Source organism: Rousettus aegyptiacus, unplaced genomic scaffold, assembly GCF_014176215.1.
Source record: "Rousettus aegyptiacus isolate mRouAeg1 unplaced genomic scaffold, mRouAeg1.p scaffold_m13_p_5, whole genome shotgun sequence".
Taxonomy (NCBI): domain Eukaryota; kingdom Metazoa; phylum Chordata; class Mammalia; order Chiroptera; family Pteropodidae; genus Rousettus; species Rousettus aegyptiacus.
The window spans coordinates 121106239-121128163 of NW_023416308.1; the positions used below are offsets into that span (position 1 = coordinate 121106239).

A 21925-nucleotide genomic window follows, 5' to 3' on the forward strand; every position below is an offset into this window, starting at 1 on the left:
GGGCGCCCGCGGCCGGGGCTTGCGCCCTGGCCCCCGGGGCAGGTCACTGCTGTTTCCAACCACAGAGGTGGTGTTCCCCCTGCGGGCGGCTCCCCAACAGGCGGCTCAGGCCGGGGGGACTGGCACCTGGCAGCCCCTGTCCCCGCCCGTCCTCTCCTGGTCGCAGCGGCCCGGGCGCCCCTCAAAGGCCCTGGCCGCCCCCCGGCGCCCGGCTGGCACTGCGGCCTGCATTACATCACATGCCCGTCACGTGGCCACTCACACTCGCACTCGTAGTGGGACTCGCAGGGGTCCTGCGGGCTCTGCACTTTGATGGGCTCGCGCCCGTTCACACAGGTGACCTTGGACACCGGCGTCGGCGGCAGCAGGGCGATGTGGTTGTCACCCTCGCACTTGGCCACCGTGCAGTTTTCCAGCGTCCAGGTCTCGTTGACCTGGCAGACAGCAGGCACGACACTCAGCAGGCGGGCTCGCACCCGTCGCGCCCCGGGGACCCGCATGGCCGCGGGCAGGGCGCCGCACGAGACCCTGCGCGTCCCTCCGGGCAGAGCTGCCCGTGGAGGGGTCCTTGAGGGGCTGGGGGCCAGCCGCGCCTCGGCCATCAGCAGCCTCTGAACCTTGCACAGGACTAGACAGCACACGCAAGGAAGGGGTGCACACCTGTCGGGGAGGGTCGGCGAGGTCGCATCCCCGAGCTGCAGAGGTCGGAGGCACGGCGGACGGCGGCCCTGGGGGTGTGGAGGTGGGACAGGCGCCCTGGAAGCGGTCCAGCTCGCAGTGCGGGGTGCAGATGGCGTAGAAGTGGCAGCCGGCACTGTCGGTCTTGTTGTACACGACGTCCCCTGCAGAGGACAGTCACGGGGTCAGCCAGAGGGGTGCGAGGGGGGGGCGCCTGTGACGACACGGGCCTCTGACGCACGGGACACTGGCGGTTCGGGCGGGGGGGCCGCGAGGGGCTCAGCACTCACCAGGGAGGAAGAGCTGCCCGAAGGCCCGGCACCGACAGGGCGTGGCGGGGCTGGGTGGCATCAGCGACAGGGTGGGTCCCCGAGAGCTGAGGAGGGACGAGGGCGTGGGGGACGCGCTGCCACTGGGCCAGGCGGGCTTGGTGGCTGGAGTCCCTGGGGAGCCAGAGACACTGGGGACAGGGAGGGTCTCAGTGGTTCTGACAGAAATGAGTGGTATGTGGGTGGCGGTGACCCACGGGGCTGTCCCGGGTAGCGAGGGTCCTGTCTCTGAGGTGGTGGTGGTGGCCCTTGGGGCGGTCACAGAAGAGGAGGGACCTGTCCCAGAGGTGGGAGTGGTGACCCTCTGGGTGGTCCCAGGGGAGGACGGCAGAGGCCGGGTGGTGGTCGTGCTCCAGAGTGTCGTCCCGCCGGAAGTCGGCGCTCCGGAGCGGGTGCCGGTGGCGGGGGCGCTGGTGGGGGCCGTGCTGGCGCAGTGGCTGTAGTCGCAGCAGAGCACGCGGATTTGGTAGTTGAGGCACATCTTGAACCGGCTGTGTTGGTCCCAGTTACGGCACACCAGGCCGTCCTGCAGGCCGCACTCCACCACCTGGCCCAGCTGCTGCAGGGGCACGTCGGGCAGCAGCTCGGCCCGGCACTGCAGGGCCACTGGCCTCTCGCAGAGGGGCCTGCCGGCCGCCCGGATGTTGGCGTAGGTCTCAAATTCCCCGCCGTCGGCGCCCGGCAGGGGGAAGGACGTGTCGTACCAGTCCGTCCAGGCGCAGTGTGCTTGACAGGCAGTGGACCCGGCCTCTGAAGCCACAGGGCTAGAGGTCTGAGTTTTGCCCGAGGTCCCTGTACCTACGGGGGCAGTCGTGGAGGGGCCCGGGGTGGTGCCTGGCAAGGAGCTGGTGGCCTCAGGCACTGGCGCTGATCGTGAGACCCCGGTGCTGGCCCTCGGGGCGGTCGCAGAGGAGGAGGGTCCTGTCGCAGAGGTGGTACTGGTGGCCCTCGGGGCGGTCGCAGAGGAGGGACCTGTCTCTGAGGTGGTGGTGGTGACCCTCTGGCTGGTCCCAGGGGAGGAGGAACCTGTCTCTGAGGTGGTGGTGGTGACCCTCTGGCTGGTCCCAGGGGAGGAGGAACCTGTCTCTGAGGTGGTGGTGGTGACCCGCTGGGTTGTCCCGGGTAGGGACGTGGTGGTGGTGACCCTCTGGCTGGTCCCAGGGGAGGAGGGTCCTGTCGCAGAGGTGGTGCTGGTGGCCCTCGGGGCGGTCGCAGAGGAGGAGGGACCTGTCTCTGAGGTGGCGGTGGTGACCCTCTGGGTGGTCCCAGGGGATGAGGGTCCTGGCTTGGAGGCGGTGGTGGTGGTGCTGGTGGTGGTGATCGTCTGGGGGGTCCTAGGAACAGAGGTTCCTGTCTCAGAGGTGAGGCTGGTGACCCTCTGGGTGGTCCCAGGAGACGAGGGTCCAGGCTCCGTTCTTGAGGTGGTGACCGTCTCGGTGGTGCCAGGAATAGAGGTTCCTGTCTCAGAGGTGAGGCTGGTGACCCGCTGGGTTGTCCCGGGTAGGGCCGTGGTGGTGGTGACCCTCTGGCTGGTCCCCGGAGCGGAAGGTTTGGTCTCAGCGGTGAGAGTGCTGACGCTCTGGGTGGTCCCCGTGGAGGAGATTCCTGTCTCAGACGTGGGAGTGGTGACCCTCTGGGTGGTCCCAGGGGAGGACGGCAGAGGCCGGGTGGTGGTCGTGCTCCAGAGTGTCGTCCCGCCGGAAGTCGGCGCTCCGGAGCGGGTGCTGGTGGCGGGGGCGCTGGTCGGGGCCGTGCTGGCGCAGTGGCTGTAGTCGCAGCAGAGCACGCGGATTTGGTAGTTGAGGCACATCTTGAACCGGCCGTGCTGGTCCCGGTTCCGGCACACCAGGCCGTCCTGCAGGCCGCACTCCACCACCTGGCCCAGCTGCTGCAGGGGCACGTCGGGCAGCAGCTCGGCCCGGCACTGCAGGGCCACTGGCCTCTCGCAGAGGGGCCTGCCGGCCGCCCGGATGTTGGCGTAGGTCTCAAATTCCCCGCCGTCGGCGCCCGGCAGGGGGAAGGACGTGTCGTACCAGTCCGTCCAGGCGCAGTGTGCTTGACAGGCAGTGGACCCGGCCTCTGAAGCCACAGGGCTAGAGGTCTGAGTTTTGCCCGAGGTCCCTGTACCTACGGGGGCAGTCGTGGAGGGGCCCGGAGTGGTGCCTGGCAAGGAGCTGGTGGCCTCAGGCACTGGCGCTGATCGTGAGACCCCGGTGCTGGCCCTCGGGGCGGTCGCAGAGGAGGAGGGACCTGTCTCTGAGGTGGTGGTGGTGACCCGCTGGGTTGTCCCGGGTAGGGACGTGGTGGTGGTGACCCTCTGGCTGGTCCCAGGGGAGGAGGGTCCTGTCGCAGAGGTGGTGGTGGTGGCCCTCGGGGCGGTCGCAGAGGAGGGACCTGTCTCTGAGGTGGTGGTGTTGACCCTCTGGGTGGTCCCAGGGGAGGAGGGTCCTGTCGCAGAGGTGGTGCTGGTGGCCCTCGGGGCGGTCGCAGAGGAGGAGGGTCCTGTCTCTGAGGTGCTGGTGGTGACCCGCTGGGTTGTCCCGGGTAGGGACGTGGTGGTGGTGACCCTCTGGCTGGTCCCAGGGGAGGAGGAACCTGTCTCTGAGGTGGTGGTGGTGACCCGCTGGGTTGTCCCGGGTAGGGACGTGGTGGTGGTGACCCTCTGGCTGGTCCCAGGGGAGGAGGGTCCTGTCGCAGAGGTGGTGCTGGTGGCCCTCGGGGCGGTCGCAGAGGAGGAGGGACCTGTCTCTGAGGTGGCGGTGGTGACCCTCTGGGTGGTCCCAGGGGATGAGGGTCCTGGCTTGGAGGCGGTGGTGGTGGTGCTGGTGGTGGTGATCGTCTGGGGGGTCCTAGGAACAGAGGTTCCTGTCTCAGAGGTGAGGCTGGTGACCCTCTGGGTGGTCCCAGGAGACGAGGGTCCAGGCTCCGTTCTTGAGGTGGTGACCGTCTCGGTGGTGCCAGGAATAGAGGTTCCTGTCTCAGAGGTGAGGCTGGTGACCCGCTGGGTTGTCCCGGGTAGGGCCGTGGTGGTGGTGACCCTCTGGCTGGTCCCCGGAGCGGAAGGTTTGGTCTCAGCGGTGAGAGTGCTGACGCTCTGGGTGGTCCCCGTGGAGGAGATTCCTGTCTCAGACGTGGGAGTGGTGACCCTCTGGGTGGTCCCAGGGGAGGACGGCAGAGGCCGGGTGGTGGTCGTGCTCCAGAGTGTCGTCCCGCCGGAAGTCGGCGCTCCGGAGCGGGTGCTGGTGGCGGGGGCGCTGGTCGGGGCCGTGCTGGCGCAGTGGCTGTAGTCGCAGCAGAGCACGCGGATTTGATAGTTGAGGCACATCTTGAACCGGCCGTGCTGGTCCCGGTTCCGGCACACCAGGCCGTCCTGCAGGCCGCACACCACCACCTGGCCCAGCTGCTGCAGGGGCACGTCGGGCAGCAGCTCGGCCCGGCACTGCAGGGCCACTGGCCTCTCGCAGAGGGGCCTGCCGGCCGCCCGGATGTTGGCGTAGGTCTCAAATTCCCCGCCGTCGGCGCCCGGCAGGGGGAAGGACGTGTCGTACCAGTCCGTCCAGGCGCAGTGTGCTTGACAGGCAGTGGACCCGGCCTCTGAAGCCACAGGGCTAGAGGTCTGAGTTTTGCCCGAGGTCCCTGTAGCTACGGGGGCAGTCGTGGAGGGGCCCGGGGTGGTGCCTGGCAAGGAGCTGGTGGCCTCAGGCACTGGCGCTGATCGTGAGACCCCGGTGCTGGCCCTCGGGGCGGTCGCAGAGGAGGAGGGACCTGTCTCTGAGGTGGTGGTGGTGACCCGCTGGGTTGTCCCGGGTAGGGACGTGGTGGTGGTGACCCTCTGGCTGGTCCCAGGGGAGGAGGGTCCTGTCGCAGAGGTGGTGCTGGTGGCCCTCGGGGCGGTCGCAGAGGAGGAGGGTCCTGCCACAGAGGTGGTGCTGGTGGCCCTCGGGGCGGTCGCAGAGGAGGGACCTGTCTCTGAGGTGGTGGTGGTGACCCTCTGGCTGGTCCCAGGGGAGGAGGAACCTGTCTCTGAGGTGGTGGTGGTGACCCTCTGGGTGGTCCCAGGGGAGGAGGGTCCTGTCGCAGAGGTGGTGCTGGTGGCCCTCTGGGTGGTCCCAGGGGAGGAGGGTCCTGTCGCAGAGGTGGTGCTGGTGGCCCTCGGGGCGGTCGCAGAGGAGGAGGGACCTGTCTCTGAGGTGGTGGTGGTGACCCTCTGGGTGGTCCCAGGGGAGGAGGGTCCTGTCGCAGAGGTGTTGCTGGTGGCCCTCGGGGCGGTCGCAGAGGAGGAGGGTCCTGTCTCTGAGGTGGTGGTGGTGACCCACTGGGTTGTCCCGGGTAGGGACGTGGTGGTGGTGACCCTCTGGCTGGTCCCAGGGGAGGAGGAACCTGTCTCTGAGGTGGTGGTGGTGACCCGCTGGGTTGTCCCGGGTAGGGACGTGGTGGTGGTGACCCTCTGGCTGGTCCCAGGGGAGGAGGGTCCTGTCGCAGAGGTGGTGCTGGTGGCCCTCGGGGCGGTCGCAGAGGAGGGACCTGTCTCTGAGGTGGGTGTGGTGACCCTCTGGCTGGTCCCAGGGGAGGAGGAACCTGTCTCTGAGGTGGTGGTGGTGACCCTCTGGGTGGTCCCAGGGGAGGAGGGTCCTGTCGCAGAGGTGGTGGTGGTGGCCCTCGGGGCGGTCGCAGAGGAGGGACCTGTCTCTGAGGTGGTGGTGGTGACCCTCTGGCTCGTCCCAGGGGAGGAGGAACCTGTCTCTGAGGTGGTGGTGGTGACCCTCTGGCTGGTCCCAGGGGAGGAGGGTCCTGTCGCAGAGGTGGTGCTGGTGGCCCTCGGGGCGGTCGCAGAGGAGGAGGGTCCTGTCTCTGAGGTGGTGGTGGTGACCCGCTGGGTTGTCCCGGGTAGGGACGTGGTGGTGGTGACCCTCTGGCTGGTCCCAGGGGAGGAGGGTCTTGTCGCAGAGGTGGTGCTGGTGGCCCTCGGGGCGGTCGCAGAGGAGGAGGGACCTGTCTCTGAGGTGGCGGTGGTGACCCTCTGGGTGGTCCCAGGGGATGAGGGTCCTGGCTTGGAGGCGGTGGTGGTGGTGCTGGTGGTGGTGATCGTCTGGGGGGTCCTAGGAACAGAGGTTCCTGTCTCAGAGGTGAGGCTGGTGATCCTCTGGGTGGTCCCAGGAGACGAGGGTCCAGGCTCCGTTCTTGAGGTGGTGACCGTCTCGGTGGTGCCGGGAATAGAGGTTCCTGTCTCAGAGGTGAGGCTGGTGACCCGCTGGGTTGTCCCGGGTAGGGCCGTGGTGGTGGTGACCCTCTGGCTGGTCCCCGGAGCGGAAGGTTTGGTCTCAGCGGTGAGAGTGCTGACGCTCTGGGTGGTCCCCGTGGAGGAGATTCCTGTCTCAGACGTGGGAGTGGTGACCCTCTGGGTGGTCCCAGGGGAGGACGGCAGAGGCCGGGTGGTGGTCGTGCTCCAGAGTGTCGTCCCGCCGGAAGTCGGCGCTCCGGAGCGGGTGCTGGTGGCGGGGGCGCTGGTCGGGGCCGTGCTGGCGCAGTGGCTGTAGTCGCAGCAGAGCACGCGGATTTGGTAGTTGAGGCACATCTTGAACCGGCCGTGCTGGTCCCGGTTCCGGCACACCAGGCCGTCCTGCAGGCCGCACACCACCACCTGGCCCAGCTGCTGCAGGGGCACGTCGGGCAGCAGCTCGGCCCGGCACTGCAGGGCCACTGGCCTCTCGCGGAGGGGCCTGCCGGCCGCCCGGATGTTGGCGTAGGTCTCAAATTCCCCGCCGTCGGCGCCCGGCAGGGGGAAGGACGTGTCGTACCAGTCCGTCCAGGCGCAGTGTGCTTGACAGGCAGTGGACCCGGCCTCTGAAGCCACAGGGCTAGAGGTCTGAGTTTTGCCCGAGGTCCCTGTACCTACGGGGGCAGTCGTGGAGGGGCCCGGGGTGGTGCCTGGCAAGGAGCTGGTGGCCTCAGGCACTGGCGCTGATCGTGAGACCCCGGTGCTGGCCCTCGGGGCGGTCACAGAGGAGGGACCTGTCTCTGAGGTGGTGGTGGTGACCCTCTGGCTGGTCCCAGGGGAGGAGGAACCTGTCTCTGAGGTGGTGGTGGTGACCCGCTGGGTTGTCCCGGGTAGGGACGTGGTGGTGGTGACCCTCTGGCTGGTCCCAGGGGAGGAGGAACCTGTCTCTGAGGTGGTGGTGGTGACCCGCTGGGTTGTCCCGGGTAGGGACGTGGTGGTGGTGACCCTCTGGCTGGTCCCAGGGGAGGAGGTTCCTGTCACAGAGGTGGTGCTGGTGGCCCTCGGGGCGGTCGCAGAGGAGGAGGGACCTGTCTCTGAGGTGGCGGTGGTGACCCTCTGGGTGGTCCCAGGGGATGAGGGTCCTGGCTTGGAGGCGGTGGTGGTGGTGCTGGTGGTGGTGATCGTCTGGGGGGTCCTAGGAACAGAGGTTCCTGTCTCAGATGTGAGGCTGGTGACCCTCTGGGTGGTCCCAGGAGACGAGGGTCCAGGCTCCGTTCTTGAGGTGGTGACCGTCTCGGTGGTGCCAGGAATAGAGGTTCCTGTCTCAGAGGTGAGGCTGGTGACCCACTGGGTTGTCCCGGGTAGGGCCGTGGTGGTGGTGACCCTCTGGCTGGTCCCCGGAGCGGAAGGTTTGGTCTCAGCGGTGAGAGTGCTGACGCTCTGGGTGGTCCCCGTGGAGGAGATTCCTGTCTCAGACGTGGGAGTGGTGACCCTCTGGGTGGTCCCAGGGGAGGACGGCAGCGGCCGGGTGGTGGTCGTGCTCCAGAGTGTCGTCCCGCCGGAAGTCGGCGCTCCGGAGCGGGTGCTGGTGGCGGGGGCGCTGGTCGGGGCCGTGCTGGCGCAGTGGCTGTAGTCGCAGCAGAGCACGCGGATTTGGTAGTTGAGGCACATCTTGAACCGGCCGTGCTGGTCCCGGTTCCGGCACACCAGGCCGTCCTGCAGGCCGCACTCCACCACCTGGCCCAGCTGCTGCAGGGGCACGTTGGGCAGCAGCTCGGCCCGGCACTGCAGGGCCACTGGCCTCTCGCAGAGGGGCCTGCCGGCCGCCCGGATGTTGGCGTAGGTCTCAAATTCCCCGCCGTCGGCGCCCAGCAGGGGGAAGGACGTGTCGTACCAGTCCGTCCAGGCGCAGTGTGCTTGACAGGCAGTGGACCCGGCCTCTGAAGCCACAGGGCTAGAGGTCTGAGTTTTGCCCGAGGTCCCTGTAGCTACGGGGGCAGTCGTGGAGGGGCCCGGGGTGGTGCCTGGCAAGGAGCTGGTGGCCTCAGGCACTGGCGCTGATCGTGAGACCCCGGTGCTGGCCCTCGGGGCGGTCGCAGAGGAGGAGGGACCTGTCTCTGAGGTGGTGGTGGTGACCCGCTGGGTTGTCCCGGGTAGGGACGTGGTGGTGGTGACCCTCTGGCTGGTCCCAGGGGAGGAGGGTCCTGTCGCAGAGGTGGTGCTGGTGGCCCTCGGGGCGGTCGCAGAGGAGGAGGGTCCTGCCACAGAGGTGGTGCTGGTGGCCCTCGGGGCGGTCACAGAGGAGGGACCTGTCTCTGAGGTGGTGGTGGTGACCCTCTGGCTGGTCCCAGGGGAGGAGGGTCCTGTCGCAGAGGTGGTGGTGGTTGGCCCTCGGGGCGGTCGCAGAGGAGGAGGGTCCTGTCCTCTGAGGTGGTGGTGGTGACCCGCTGGGTTGTCCCGGGTAGGGACGTGGTGGTGGTGACCCTCTGGCTGGTCCCAGGGGAGGAGGAACCTGTCTCTGAGGTGGTGGTGGTGACCCGCTGGGTTGTCCCAGGTAGGGACGTGGTGGTGGTGACCCTCTGGCTGGTCCCAGGGGAGGAGGGTCCTGTCGCAGAGGTGGTGCTGGTGGCCCTCGGGGCGGTCGCAGAGGAGGGACCTGTCTCTGAGGTGGGTGTGGTGACCCTCTGGCTGGTCCCAGGGGAGGAGGAACCTGTCTCTGAGGTGGTGGTGGTGACCCTCTGGGTGGTCCCAGGGGAGGAGGGTCCTGTCGCAGAGGTGGTGGTGGTGGCCCTCGGGGCGGTCGCAGAGGAGGGACCTGTCTCTGAGGTGGTGGTGGTGACCCTCTGGCTCGTCCCAGGGGAGGAGGAACCTGTCTCTGAGGTGGTGGTGGTGACCCTCTGGCTGGTCCCAGGGGAGGAGGGTCCTGTCGCAGAGGTGGTGCTGGTGGCCCTCGGGGCGGTCGCAGAGGAGGGACCTGTCTCTGAGGTGGTGGTGGTGACCCTCTGGGTGGTCCCAGGGGAGGAGGGTCCTGTCGCAGAGGTGGTGCTGGTGGCCCTCGGGGCGGTCGCAGAGGAGGAGGGTCCTGTCTCTGAGGTGGTGGTGGTGACCCGCTGGGTTGTCCCGGGTAGGGACGTGGTGGTGGTGACCCTCTGGCTGGTCCCAGGGGAGGAGGAACCTGTCTCTGAGGTGGTGGTGGTGACCCGCTGGGTTGTCCCGGGTAGGGACGTGGTGGTGGTGACCCTCTGGCTGGTCCCAGGGGAGGAGGGTCCTGTCACAGAGGTGGTGCTGGTGGCCCTCGGGGCGGTCGCAGAGGAGGAGGGACCTGTCTCTGAGGTGGCGGTGGTGACCCTCTGGGTGGTCCCAGGGGATGAGGGTCCTGGCTTGGAGGCGGTGGTGGTGGTGGTGCTGGTGGTGGTGATCGTCTGGGGGGTCCTAGGAACAGAGGTTCCTGTCTCAGAGGTGAGGCTGGTGACCCTCTGGGTGGTCCCAGGAGACGAGGGTCCAGGCTCCGTTCTTGAGGTGGTGACCGTCTCGGTGGTGCCAGGAATAGAGGTTCCTGTCTCAGAGGTGAGGCTGGTGACCCGCTGGGTTGTCCCGGGTAGGGCCGTGGTGGTGGTGACCCTCTGGCTGGTCCCCGGAGCGGAAGGTTTGGTCTCAGCGGTGAGAGTGCTGACGCTCTGGGTGGTCCCCGTGGAGGAGATTCCTGTCTCAGACGTGGGAGTGGTGACCCTCTGGGTGGTCCCAGGGGAGGACGGCAGAGGCCGGGTGGTGGTCGTGCTCCAGAGTGTCGTCCCGCCGGAAGTCGGCGCTCCGGAGCGGGTGCTGGTGGCGGGGGCGCTGGTCGGGGCCGTGCTGGCGCAGTGGCTGTAGTCGCAGCAGAGCACGCGGATTTGGTAGTTGAGGCACATCTTGAACCGGCCGTGCTGGTCCCGGTTCCGGCACACCAGGCCGTCCTGCAGGCCGCACACCACCACCTGGCCCAGCTGCTGCAGGGGCACGTCGGGCAGCAGCTCGGCCCGGCACTGCAGGGCCACTGGCCTCTCGCAGAGGGGCCTGCCGGCCGCCCGGATGTTGGCGTAGGTCTCAAATTCCCCGCCGTCGGCGCCCGGCAGGGGGAAGGACGTGTCGTACCAGTCCGTCCAGGCGCAGTGTGCTTGACAGGCAGTGGACCCGGCCTCTGAAGCCACAGGGCTAGAGGTCTGAGTTTTGCCCGAGGTCCCTGTAGCTACGGGGGCAGTCGTGGAGGGGCCCGGGGTGGTGCCTGGCAAGGAGCTGGTGGCCTCAGGCACTGGCGCTGATCGTGAGACCCCGGTGCTGGCCCTCGGGGCGGTCGCAGAGGAGGAGGGACCTGTCTCTGAGGTGGTGGTGGTGACCCGCTGGGTTGTCCCGGGTAGGGACGTGGTGGTGGTGACCCTCTGGCTGCTCCCAGGGGAGGAGGGTCCTGTCGCAGAGGTGGTGGTGGTGGCCCTCGGGGCGGTCGCAGAGGAGGAGGGTCCTGCCACAGAGGTGGTGCTGGTGGCCCTCGGGGCGGTCACAGAGGAGGGACCTGTCTCTGAGGTGGTGGTGGTGACCCTCTGGCTGGTCCCAGGGGAGGAGGGTCCTGTCGCAGAGGTGGTGCTGGTGGCCCTCGGGGCGGTCGCAGAGGAGGAGGGTCCTGTCTCTGAGGTGGTGGTGGTGACCCGCTGGGTTGTCCCGGGTAGGGACGTGGTGGTGGTGACCCTCTGGCTGGTCCCAGGGGAGGAGGAACCTGTCTCTGAGGTGGTGGTGGTGACCCGCTGGGTTGTCCCGGGTAGGGACGTTGTGGTGATGACCCTCTGGCTGGTCCCAGGGGAGGAGGGTCCTGCCACAGAGGTGGTGGTGGTGGCCCTCGGGGCGGTCGCAGAGGAGGGACCTGTCTCTGAGATGGTGGTGGTGACCCTCTGGCTGGTCCCAGGGGAGGAGGAACCTGTCTCTGAGGTGGTGGTGGTGACCCTCTGGCTGGTCCCAGGGGAGGAGGAACCTGTCTCTGAGGTGGTGGTGGTGACCCTCTGGGTGGTCCCAGGGGAGGAGGGTCCTGTCGCAGAGGTGGTGCTGGTGGCCCTCGGGGCGGTCGCAGAGGAGGAGGGTCCTGTCTCTGAGGTGGTAGTGGTGACCCGCTGGGTTGTCCCGGGTAGGGACGTGGTGGTGGTGACCCTCTGGCTGGTCCCAGGGGAGGAGGGTCTTGTCGCAGAGGTGGTGCTGGTGGCCCTCGGGGCGGTCGCAGAGGAGGAGGGACCTGTCTCTGAGGTGGCGGTGGTGACCCTCTGGCTGGTCCCAGGGGAGGAGGAACCTGTCTCTGAGGTGGTGGTGGTGACCCTCTGGGTGGTCCCAGGGGAGGAGGGTCCTGTCGCAGAGGTGGTGCTGGTGGCCCTCGGGGCGGTCGCAGAGGAGGAGGGACCTGTCTCTGAGGTGGTGGTGGTGACCCGCTGGGTTGTCCCGGGTAGGGACGTGGTGGTGGTGACCCTCTGGCTGGTCCCAGGGGAGGAGGGTCTTGTCGCAGAGGTGGTGCTGGTGGCCCTCGGGGCGGTCGCAGAGGAGGAGGGACCTGTCTCTGAGGTGGCGGTGGTGACCCTCTGGGTGGTCCCAGGGGATGAGGGTCCTGGCTTGGAGGCGGTGGTGGTGGTGCTGGTGGTGGTGATCGTCTGGGGGGTCCTAGGAACAGAGGTTCCTGTCTCAGAGGTGAGGCTGGTGACCCTCTGGGTGGTCCCAGGAGACGAGGGTCCAGGCTCCGTTCTTGAGGTGGTGACCGTCTCGGTGGTGCCGGGAATAGAGGTTCCTGTCTCAGAGGTGAGGCTGGTGACCCGCTGGGTTGTCCCGGGTAGGGCCGTCGTGGTGGTGACCCTCTGGCTGGTCCCCGGAGCGGAAGGTTTGGTCTCAGCGGTGAGAGTGCTGACGCTCTGGGTGGTCCCCGTGGAGGAGATTCCTGTCTCAGACGTGGGAGTGGTGACCCTCTGGGTGGTCCCAGGGGAGGACGGCAGAGGCCGGGTGGTGGTCGTGCTCCAGAGTGTCGTCCCGCCGGAAGTCGGCGCTCCGGAGCGGGTGCTGGTGGCGGGGGCGCTGGTCGGGGCCGTGCTGGCGCAGTGGCTGTAGTCGCAGCAGAGCACGCGGATTTGGTAGTTGAGGCACATCTTGAACCGGCCGTGCTGGTCCCGGTTCCGGCACACCAGGCCGTCCTGCAGGCCGCACACCACCACCTGGCCCAGCTGCTGCAGGGGCACGTCGGGCAGCAGCTCGGCCCGGCACTGCAGGGCCACTGGCCTCTCGCAGAGGGGCCTGCCGGCCGCCCGGATGTTGGCGTAGGTCTCAAATTCCCCGCCGTCGGCGCCCGGCAGGGGGAAGGACGTGTCGTACCAGTCCGTCCAGGCGCAGTGTGCTTGACAGGCAGTGGACCCGGCCTCTGAAGCCACAGGGCTAGAGGTCTGAGTTTTGCCCGAGGTCCCTGTAGCTACGGGGGCAGTCGTGGAGGGGCCCGGGGTGGTGCCTGGCAAGGAGCTGGTGGCCTCAGGCACTGGCGCTGATCGTGAGACCCCGGTGCTGGCCCCTGTGCTGGGCCCGGTGCTGGGCCATCGGGGAGCGGTCTCCGAGGTTCGGGTGGTGGGCTCTTTGACTGGGGAGGTGCCTGTGGAGGTCGTGAAGGGTCCAGCGGGTGGCTGGGAGCTGGTGCGGGTGGGGGCGCTAGTGCTGGGGGTCGCTGCAGTGCGGCTACTCCCTGCAGGGTGGGAGGAGACCGCCGCGGTGACGGGCTTTGAGGAGCCCGTGGGAGACGTGGCACTTCCGACGGCAGATGTCTTGGGCGTGTGAGTGCGGTGCGGGGACGTGGGTGAAGACGTGGTCCCCGTGGATGTCAAATGCTCGGCCGGGGAGCTGCCAGGGGGGGCCTGCGTCCCCCGTGGGCTACTCCTGGTGCGGGTCCACGGCTCCGTGCCGGGCACGCGGGTGGGGGTGGCGGTGACCCTCTGGGTGGTCCCAGGGGCGGAGAGTTCTGTGGCAGAGGTGGTGCTGGTGGCCCTCGGGGCGGTCGCAGAGGAGGAGGGACCTGTCTCTGAGGTGGTGGTCGTGAACCTCTGGGTGGTCCCAGGGGAGGAGGGTCCTGTGGCAGAGGTGGTGCTGGTGGCCCTCTGGGTAGTCCCAGGGGAGGAAGGTCTTGTCGCAGAGGTGGTGCTGGTGGCCCTCGGGGCGGTCGCAGAGGAGGAGGGACCTGTCTCTGAGGTGGTGGTGGTGACCCTCTGGCTGGTCCCAGGGGAGGAGGGTCCTGGCTCGGAGGCGGTGGTGGTGGTGCTGGTGGTGGTGATCGTCTGGGGGGTCCTAGGAACAGAGGTTCCTGTCTCAGAGGTGAGGCTGGTGATCCTCTGGGTGGTCCCAGGAGACGAGGGTCCAGGCTCCGTTCTTGAGGTGGTGACCGTCTCGGTGGTGCCGGGAATAGAGGTTCCTGTCTCAGAGGTGAGGCTGGTGACCCGCTGGGTTGTCCCGGGTAGGGCCGTGGTGGTGGTGACCCTCTGGCTGGTCCCAGGGGAGGAGGGTTTGGTCTCAGCGGTGAGAGTGCTGACGCTCTGGGTGGTCCCCGTGGAGGAGATTCCTGTCTCAGACGTGGGAGTGGTGACCCTCTGGGTGGTCCCAGGGGAGGACGGCAGAGGCCGGGTGGTGGTCGTGCTCCAGAGTGTCGTCCCGCCGGAAGTCGGCGCTCCGGAGCGGGTGCTGGTGGCGGGGGGCGCTGGTCGGGGCCGTGCTGGCGCAGTGGCTGTAGTCGCAGCAGAGCACGCGGATTTGGTAGTTGAGGCACATCTTGAACCGGCCGTGCTGGTCCCGGTTCCGGCACACCAGGCCGTCCTGCAGGCCGCACTCCACCACCTGGCCCAGCTGCTGCAGGGGCACGTCGGGCAGCAGCTCGGCCCGGCACTGCAGGGCCACTGGCCTCTCGCAGAGGGGCCTGCCGGCCGCCCGGATGTTGGCGTAGGTCTCAAATTCCCCGCCGTCGGTGCCATGCATCGGGAAGGACGTGTCGTACCAGTCCGTCCAGGCGCAGTGCGCCGTGCAGGCCGCGGCCGTCCTGGTGGTCGCAGTGTGAGAGGTGGAGCTGGGCTTCAGTGTGGCAGAGAGCAGGCTGGTCCCAGCGGTGCGGCCTGTTGTCCGCGGCCCTCGAGTGGTCTCTGTCGGGGAGGCCCGCCCCGTCGTGCGGGCGGTCCTGTAGGAGCCCTCCTGCGCGGTCGTGGTCGGGGTTTGGGTTGTGGTGGCGCAGTGGCTCGCATCGTCGCAGCAGAGCACGCGCACGTTGTAGTTGAAACACATGTTGAAGTGCCCCTTCTGGTCCCGGTTCCTGCACACCAGCCCGGCCTGCAGGCTGCAGCTGACCACCTGCCCGATCTGGTCGATGCTCACCTCGGGGTAGCTCTCCGCCCGGCACTCGATCTTCTGCGGCTCCCGGCACATGTGGCCGCCGGCGGCCCTGATGTTTTCGTAGGTCTCCATGTCTCCACCTGTGACCCCTGAGGTGGGGAAGTCCACATCGAACCATTCGGTCCACTCGCACTTGGGTTGGCAGGCGGTTGTGCTCTGGCTAGTGGTGGCCTCGGTGGATGACGTCATTCTCGGCGACGTCTCTGTGCTCTGTGTGGTCACGCTGCTGTGTGAGGCGGGTCGCGTGCTCACGGAGGCAGTGCCTGCTGTGCCCACGGGTGTCCCTGTGGTGGGGCGAGTTGTCGTGATGCCCCCTGTGGTCCCCTGCGGGGTTGTGGCCCTGCCCAGGGTGGTGGTCTTTGTGGAGCTCGGAGGAGACATGGAGCGCCTTGTGGCCAATGTCTCGAGTGTGTCTGTGTGTCTGGGGTTCGGGGATGTTGTTGGGGATTCCGATCCTGTTGAGTGGAAAGGCATTGCTGTAGTGCTGCCCGAGGGGGGCCATGTCACCCCCCGACTGCTTCCTGGCCAGGTCCATGGTTCTGTCACTGGTGGTTTGGTAGTGGTGACAGTAGTGGTGGAGGTGGCAGTAGTGGTGGCGGTGGTGGAGGTGGCCGTGGTGGTGGCTGTGGTGGCAGTGGCCCTGGTGGCTGTGGTGGCGGTGGCCGTGGTGGCCGTGGCGGTGGCAGCAGTGGTGGAGGTGGCCGTGGTGGAGGTGGCCGTGGTGGTGGCCGTGGTGGCTGTGGTGGTGCTGGCCGTGGTGGTGGCGGTGGTGGCTGTGGTGGTGGTGGCGGTGGCAGTGGTGGCGGTGGCCGTGGCTGTGGCCGTGGTGGCTGTGGCGGTGGCCGTGGTGGCTGTGGTGGCGGTGGCCGTGGTTCCTGCGGTGGCGGTGGCCGTTGTGGCTGCGGTGGCGGTGGCCGTGGCGGCCGTGGTGGTGGTGTGGTCCTCACAGTGATCCTGGCTGCAGCACAGCACGCGGATCCTGTAGTTGTAACACATCTTGAACAGTCCCACCTGCTCATCGTTCCTGCAGACCAGGCCGAACCTGGGGTCACAGTGCACGCGCTGGCCCAGCTCCTCAGGGCTCCTGTCAGGGAAGTGCTCTGCCCTGCACTCTATGTCCTGAGGCCACTCACACACAGTTCCCCCTGCGCTCCTGATCTTGTCGTAAGACTCGATGTCCCCCCCGGCCTCTTCAGACTTGGGGTAATCTTCATCGAACCACTCCGTCCACCAACATTGGGGCTGACAGGTGGTGCCTGGGGCCACAGAGCTGCTGGTTCCCCGGGTCTCAGCTGTGGCAGGGCTGGTGGGTTGGGTCTGTGAGGTCAAGGCCGTTGTTGCCTGGAGGGTCGGGGTGGGCGTGGGCTCCTGGCTGGTGCCCAGGCCCGGGGCTGTGCTGCAGGGCACGAGGTCACAGCAGAGGACCCGCAGCTCATAGTTGTGGCAGAGCGGGGGACTCTGCTCGCTGTTGAGGCATGTGAGCCCCTGCTGCCGGCTGCACTCCACCTTCTGGCCCAGCTGCTCCAGGGGCACGTCAGGGAGCCGCTGAGCTCGGCACTCGATGCCGGCCGGGGCCAGGCACACCTGGTGGCCCTTCTGCCTCAGGTTAGCAAACGTCTCGAAGTCCCCACCACCCATGCCGGGCTCTGGGTGGCCACTGTCGTACCAGGCGGACCAGTGGCAGACCTCGCGCACGCACACAGTGGAGAGCGTGGGCGCCGGGCCTGCGGGGTAGAGGCGGGGGGCTGGTCAGCCCCCTCTGCACCCGCGACAGCCGTGTGCCGGGGGTGGGGCAGCACACGGCCCCTTGCCCCAGGGCTGGTCCCCAGGCCCCCGCTGGATTCCAGGACGCCTGCCCTGAGGGCCTGCTGGGCCTTCCCCCCGCCCCGAGACCACCAGGCTCCCCCTGGGTCACCCTACTTGTCGTGGAGGGCAGGGCTGCAGTGGAGGTGAAGGTGAAGGGTGTCGTGGACAAGGCTCCAGGACAGTCCATGGTCCACCGGGCGATGGTCCCGTTGTCGCCGCAGACAGCGACCAGGCAGGCGCCGAGCCCGTCGGTCGTGTTGTAGACGACGTCCCCATAGCCATAGGTCTTGCCCTCATAGGTGCACTTGCAGGCTGGGGACACGGCAGGTCCAGGGCTCAGTGGAGGCCCAGCCCCCCCGCCCCTAACCAACCCGGCCCCTCCTTACCTGCGGGGCTGTGTGTGCACTGGATGCCGCTCGGGGTGCAGTCACTGGGAGGGGGAGAGAGCAGAGCTGAGGCCCTGCAGGGGCCAGGCGGCACCCGCCTCGCCCGGCCCCCGCCCCGCCCCCCCGTGGGCGCCTCACCAGCTCCGGCAGTTCTCCGTGGTGGGGACGCTGGCGCCCACCTCGTAGTACTTCCCGTCCTGGTCGTGGCAGCCGCACTGGGCCACACACTTCATCTGGTCTTCACTGAAGAACGGCTTGCTGGGAGGGCACCGGGGGTAGCACCCTGAGGCGGCACAGGGCGGGGGGGAGACTCACGCCTCCTGCCACATGGTCGATGCTGCCTCTATGCGTGCGTGGGGGGGTGCTGTAGGGGGGGGCGGGTCCCCCCATGCCCCTCGCACCCAACCCACCCCTGGTGCCTGTGCAACGTCCTGGGATGAGGGGTGCGGGTCCCCGGGACAGCCTGCCCCTCACCTTCCAGGCCTGGCATGTCCATCAGACAGCTGCCGCTGGGGTTCCGGCAGGTCCTCAGGCAGGGCGCCCCGCAGGGCTGGTAGTGCCACTCACACTCCCCTTGAGGGTTGTAGTAGTCGCAGAACAGGGCTGAGGGCGGAGGACAGAGGCTGAGGCCGCCGCCTGACCCCTCGGCCCCTGGGCACGCCCGGCAGGGCCGGCTCGCGCCGGGGCGGAGGGAGCTGGGGGGCCGCCCCTCGCGCTGCGGGCTCGTTTCTCAGCCGGGCACCCTAATCGGACACCCGTCGTCCCCGGGGTCACCCCGTTTGGCGGCCCCCCGTGTGCTGGTTTTCACGGACGTGCGCGCGCTGCGTGTCTGCTGCGCATGCGCGCGCGCGGGGCGGGCCCAGGGCTCGCTGCGGCCCCGCCGCCCCCGCCGCCCCCACCCGCGCTGCGGCACCGCGGACAGAGCCCGACTCACGGCAGACGTCCGGGGTGCGCCAGGACACGCACACGCCCACGTCGCGGCAGGCCTGCGCGTAGGCGGCCACGGCCGTGCAGAAGCACTCGCAGTCGCCGCCGGAGTCACAGGCGCAGGCGTCGCTCACGCAGGCCTCGTAGTACTTGGCGGGGTCGACCTAGTGCGGGCGGGCCAAGGGGTCCCTCTTCGGCACGGGGGATAGCGGCTCGCCTGCCGTCCGAGACCCATGAGCGCTGCGGCTGGGAGGCCGCTGCCCACCTGGTACCTTCTCTGACCTCGCCCCTGCCCCTCCTCCCTTGCCTCTGCTCGGCATCTCGATGAACTGCACACCAGCCCTCCCTGTGACCATGGTGGGGTGGGGGGGCTGTCCCCTTAGGGTGAGGGGGCCGGCTCCTCCCACAGGCAGCAGAGCCCAGTGGACCTGACTCGCAGGCAGCACCAGCCAAGGTGGGGGCGCAGGTCGGGCTCACAGGGGTGTTGTGTCAGGAGGCCGGCTGCACAGCGCCAGCCCGTCCCACCCAGCCACCCTGCTCGTCCCTGCGGGTCCTGAATCGGGAGACTGTGTGGTGAGCAGGCCCTGGAGTTGTTGTCAACAGGAAGGACCGCTGGGAAGTCTCTGAGGCTGGTCCCTCGTCCTCTGCCATTGGGCCGCACTGGCAGGCCAGCAGGTCAGGGGACGTGGGGAGGATGGGGGGCGCCGGGGCGGATACCAGAGCCTGGATGGCTCACGGCCCTGCTTCCGGGGGAGGAGGCTGAGTGGTCAAAGGGAACGGCAGAGGGGCTCTTGCCAGGACAGGGGTCACGGGCGCAGGCCTGGGGGGCGGCCCGGATGGTGCGCCATGCGCATAGCTCAGGGTGAAGACCGCCCTTCGAGGCCCCACCCTGGCCAGACCGGCTCCACGGCAGGGGGGGGGGGGCGGGGTGGCGCCACCACTTCCGGCCCCAGCCCCTCGGCCCACCTGAGAACGGCAGGCGGCGAAGGTGGGGCCGTTGATGATGCTGCACTGCTTCTGCGCCCAGGACTTGCGGTAGGGGTTGGCGGTGCAGGGGTCCCTGGGGGCCGGGGCGTCGGGGCAGGACGGGGAGAACTTCCAGCTGTTGCCGAACTCCAGCACGTCGCCCACCACGGACTGGCTCCGCGTGGTGAAGTCGTTGGCGGCGTTGTCGTCGAAGTTCCCGCACAGCCCGCAGACCCTGCCCTGGGGCGTGGAGACAGACGGGCCCGTGGGGCTGGGGCCGCAGGGGGCAGCCTGGCCTGGGAGGGGTGACTGCGGGCCCCTGGTTCCCCCAGGCAGCACCCCGTGAACTTGCAGGCAGCCCAGGTGCACAGTGGGTCCACGGTGGGCAGGAAGGCAAGCAGGCACCACTTCCTGTGGCGCCTCGGCCCAGGGGTGCGGACGCTGAGCAGGGACCGGGGAGCAGGGCGGCTTCCAGCAGGGCTGGACACACCGTCGGTGGGTTTGGGGCCAGCGTACCCCTTACGGCACCCACACAGGCGTGGCTGACCCCAGCCCTCAGTGGACCTCCACTGCCAGAGGGTGAGGACCGGAAGCAGGCTCTGCTCCTGCCTGAGGGACCCAGCAGCCCGCCCGCCCTCACCTTGTAATCCTGCTGCAGCCGGATGAGCACGCTGGTCTTCCGGTCCCAGGACACGACCAGGCCGCTGCGGGCCTCGATGGCCAGGTGGGTGCCCATGTACCGGACCCTGTATGGCAGGCCCCCGCCCGGCCCCCTCTGCACTGCCTTGTAGGTGCCCTCGTGGAGAGTCAGCTCGTAGTTCTGCAGAGGGACAGGGGTCCGAGTGCTCAGCTTTGGGGCCAGAGCCGGCCTGGGCATTAAGCCCGAGCCCAGTGAACTCGAGGCAGGGGGTGTGGGCAGGGCATGCTGGGAGCTGGGACCGGAGCAAGCAGGGGAGGGGCACGCGGCGCCTCGGGCTTGAGCTAAGGCCCTGCTCCGCCGTCCAGACTTCACCTGCCTGGCCCCCGACCCCCGCCGACCCCGCGCGGCCGCCTTCCTGCGCACCTGCCCACTCTGGGGAGACGCCCCCAGCCAGCAGCTCCACTCTCCGCCCTGTGAATTCTGACCTCCCTCTACTGGGGGTGGTCCCCAGGTGTGGTGGTCTGAATGGAGGCCCCCCCCCAACAAGACACATCCATGTTCTGTTCTTAGCCCCAGAATCTGTGAACGTGAGTCTGCTCAGAGAGAGGGTCTTTGCAGATGTGATTAAGTGGAAGGTCTCACAGTATCATCCTGGACTTAGGGGGCGCCGAACCCAGCGTCTGGAGTTCCTGAGCGAGCAGGGAAGGGGCATGCACACGCAGAGGAGCCCTGTGGTCACGGAGGCCGGGGAGTGGTCGCCCACATTCCCCCGGACCCGGGAGGGGCTGGGAGGACCCTCCCCACAGCCTCCTGAAGGAGCGAGGGCCTGGGACACCCGGACGTTGGGGTCTTGGCCTCGGAACTGAGAGAGAGAGGGACCCCCCCTGGTTTTCAGTCCCTGGGCTGTGCCACTTGTTCCGGACACCCCGAGACATGGTACAGCTGGGGGGCCAGGTGCCCTGGCGCTGCCGGTGGGACAGGGTGGGGCTGGTCCCTACAGACTGAGGGACAATGTTCCAGACCCCCCTCACCTCCAGGAAGAGCTTGATGGCCTTGGAGCAGGTGACGCCCGTGGTCCCGCAGGGGACATTCTCGGTGACGATGCGGAAGGTCCCGTTGGTACTGCCGTTGCCCCCGCAGTGGTCCTGGGCCAGGGTGTACTCGCAGCTGCCATCGAAGCTGTACCACTCACCATCGAAGGTGATGAAGTGGCCGTCGCCGTAGGCCACGCAGGTGCCCAGGCAGGGCAGGTGGCTGCATTCCCACCTGCGGCTCTTGCATGTACTGCAGGGGAAGGAAGGGGACATTGCTCACGGGGACCACAGCCGTGACAAGGACAGGGACCCAGCCCCTGCCCCTCCCACACTTGTGACCGGTCATATGAAGCAGCTCCGGTGGCCCTCGGCCCCTGTGGCCCTGGGCTCAGCCCTGACTGGCCCTTGCCCCTGGGTGCCTTCCAGAGGATGGATGGGACCCGACGGCGTTCCAGGGGGTAGGAGCAGCATCAGGCCTCAGCTCTTCCTCTGCCTCCCGCCAAGGACCACTGGCCAGGACCAGCTCAGGCCGCTGCCCCTGTGGTCTCTCTGCCCCCCACAGCCCCACCTCCAGGCACCCCAGACCCACCAGGTGTTACAGTCGACACGGATGGTGTCCCCGGGCCGGTAGGCGGCCTCGTTGTGCAGACAGGGGCAGTCCTCCTCGGCCACACAGCCCCCGCTCCCGTCTGACACCAGCCCCGGGGGGCAGACGCAGCCAGACATGCAGTGAGTGCTAAACTGTGGACGGACAGGCACCGGTCAGTAGCTCGTGCCCTGCAGCGGCCCGGGGACATCAGGGGAGGGGGCGCAGCCCCTCCCAGCTGCGCTGGCTATGGGCGGGCACACCCCTCGGGCAGTCGAGTGGCTGAGTCCCCCTCCCCCAACTCACGCAGTCCACGTCCAGCGTGTGGCAGCTCCGGAGGCACTCGGCACCGGGCGTGCCCACCGAGGCATTGCTGCAGTCCAGGTACACCATGGGGGCCACGCACCCTGAGGAAGGAGGACACGCTGGGAGGCCACGCAGCCAGGGCCCCCTCCCCCCAGCTGGCAGAGGCCTGTCCCACCCCCATCCCGCATGGGGGCCGCGGGCGGCTGGCTGGCAAGACGGGCCGCAGTACCTGAGCTTGTCTGCTCAGTGGCTCCCAAGCAGTTCAGCTTCCCACGCGCACATGAGCTACGAGAGACGGACGGCCAGTCTGGGCAGTTGCCCGCTGCCCCACAGACCGGCCTGGGCCCCAGCTGGGCGAGCACATGGGCTCCCAGGCCTGGTCCCTCAAGTTGAGGACGGCGCCTGCTCAGGGGTTCGCAGCAAAGGCCCCCAACCCCACAAAAGCGCTCCAGGACACACACGAAGGTGTGGGGAGGCAGCCAGACGGGGTACAGAGGGCGGGGCCGGCGCCTGGGGCTGGCCCCGTGGCACCCACTGTGGGCCCCACCCTCAGAACCCCCTCGGGGGCCTACCTACAGGTCTGTCTTTACAGAGGGCCTGAGGGATGGCTGGGGACTTCCCCCCAGGAGGCCGCTTT

General features: G+C 68.7%; 1 protein-coding gene across 1 annotated transcript in view; it reads right to left on the reverse strand.

Moving 5' to 3' along the window:
• MUC5B (mucin 5B, oligomeric mucus/gel-forming) overlaps positions 1 to 21925 on the reverse strand; it is a 36406-nt gene that overhangs the window by 6630 nt on the left and 7851 nt on the right. Inside the window, exons 18-39 of the mRNA XM_036221625.1 lie at positions 21518 to 21573; positions 21289 to 21389; positions 20986 to 21137; positions 20394 to 20646; positions 19363 to 19542; positions 18723 to 18962; positions 17764 to 17920; positions 17304 to 17432; positions 16968 to 17112; positions 16830 to 16873; positions 16558 to 16755; positions 15570 to 16361; positions 13879 to 15242; positions 13415 to 13793; positions 11667 to 12784; positions 9548 to 10964; positions 7314 to 8213; positions 5833 to 6899; positions 3427 to 4998; positions 969 to 3381; positions 661 to 842; positions 263 to 434 (exon numbers count right to left, since the gene is read on the reverse strand). Of these exons, the coding sequence (XP_036077518.1) occupies positions 263 to 434; positions 661 to 842; positions 969 to 3381; positions 3427 to 4998; positions 5833 to 6899; positions 7314 to 8213; positions 9548 to 10964; positions 11667 to 12784; positions 13415 to 13793; positions 13879 to 15242; positions 15570 to 16361; positions 16558 to 16755; positions 16830 to 16873; positions 16968 to 17112; positions 17304 to 17432; positions 17764 to 17920; positions 18723 to 18962; positions 19363 to 19542; positions 20394 to 20646; positions 20986 to 21137; positions 21289 to 21389; positions 21518 to 21573 (13031 nt within the window). The remainder of the gene's footprint in view (positions 1 to 262; positions 435 to 660; positions 843 to 968; positions 3382 to 3426; positions 4999 to 5832; positions 6900 to 7313; positions 8214 to 9547; positions 10965 to 11666; positions 12785 to 13414; positions 13794 to 13878; positions 15243 to 15569; positions 16362 to 16557; positions 16756 to 16829; positions 16874 to 16967; positions 17113 to 17303; positions 17433 to 17763; positions 17921 to 18722; positions 18963 to 19362; positions 19543 to 20393; positions 20647 to 20985; positions 21138 to 21288; positions 21390 to 21517; positions 21574 to 21925) is intronic.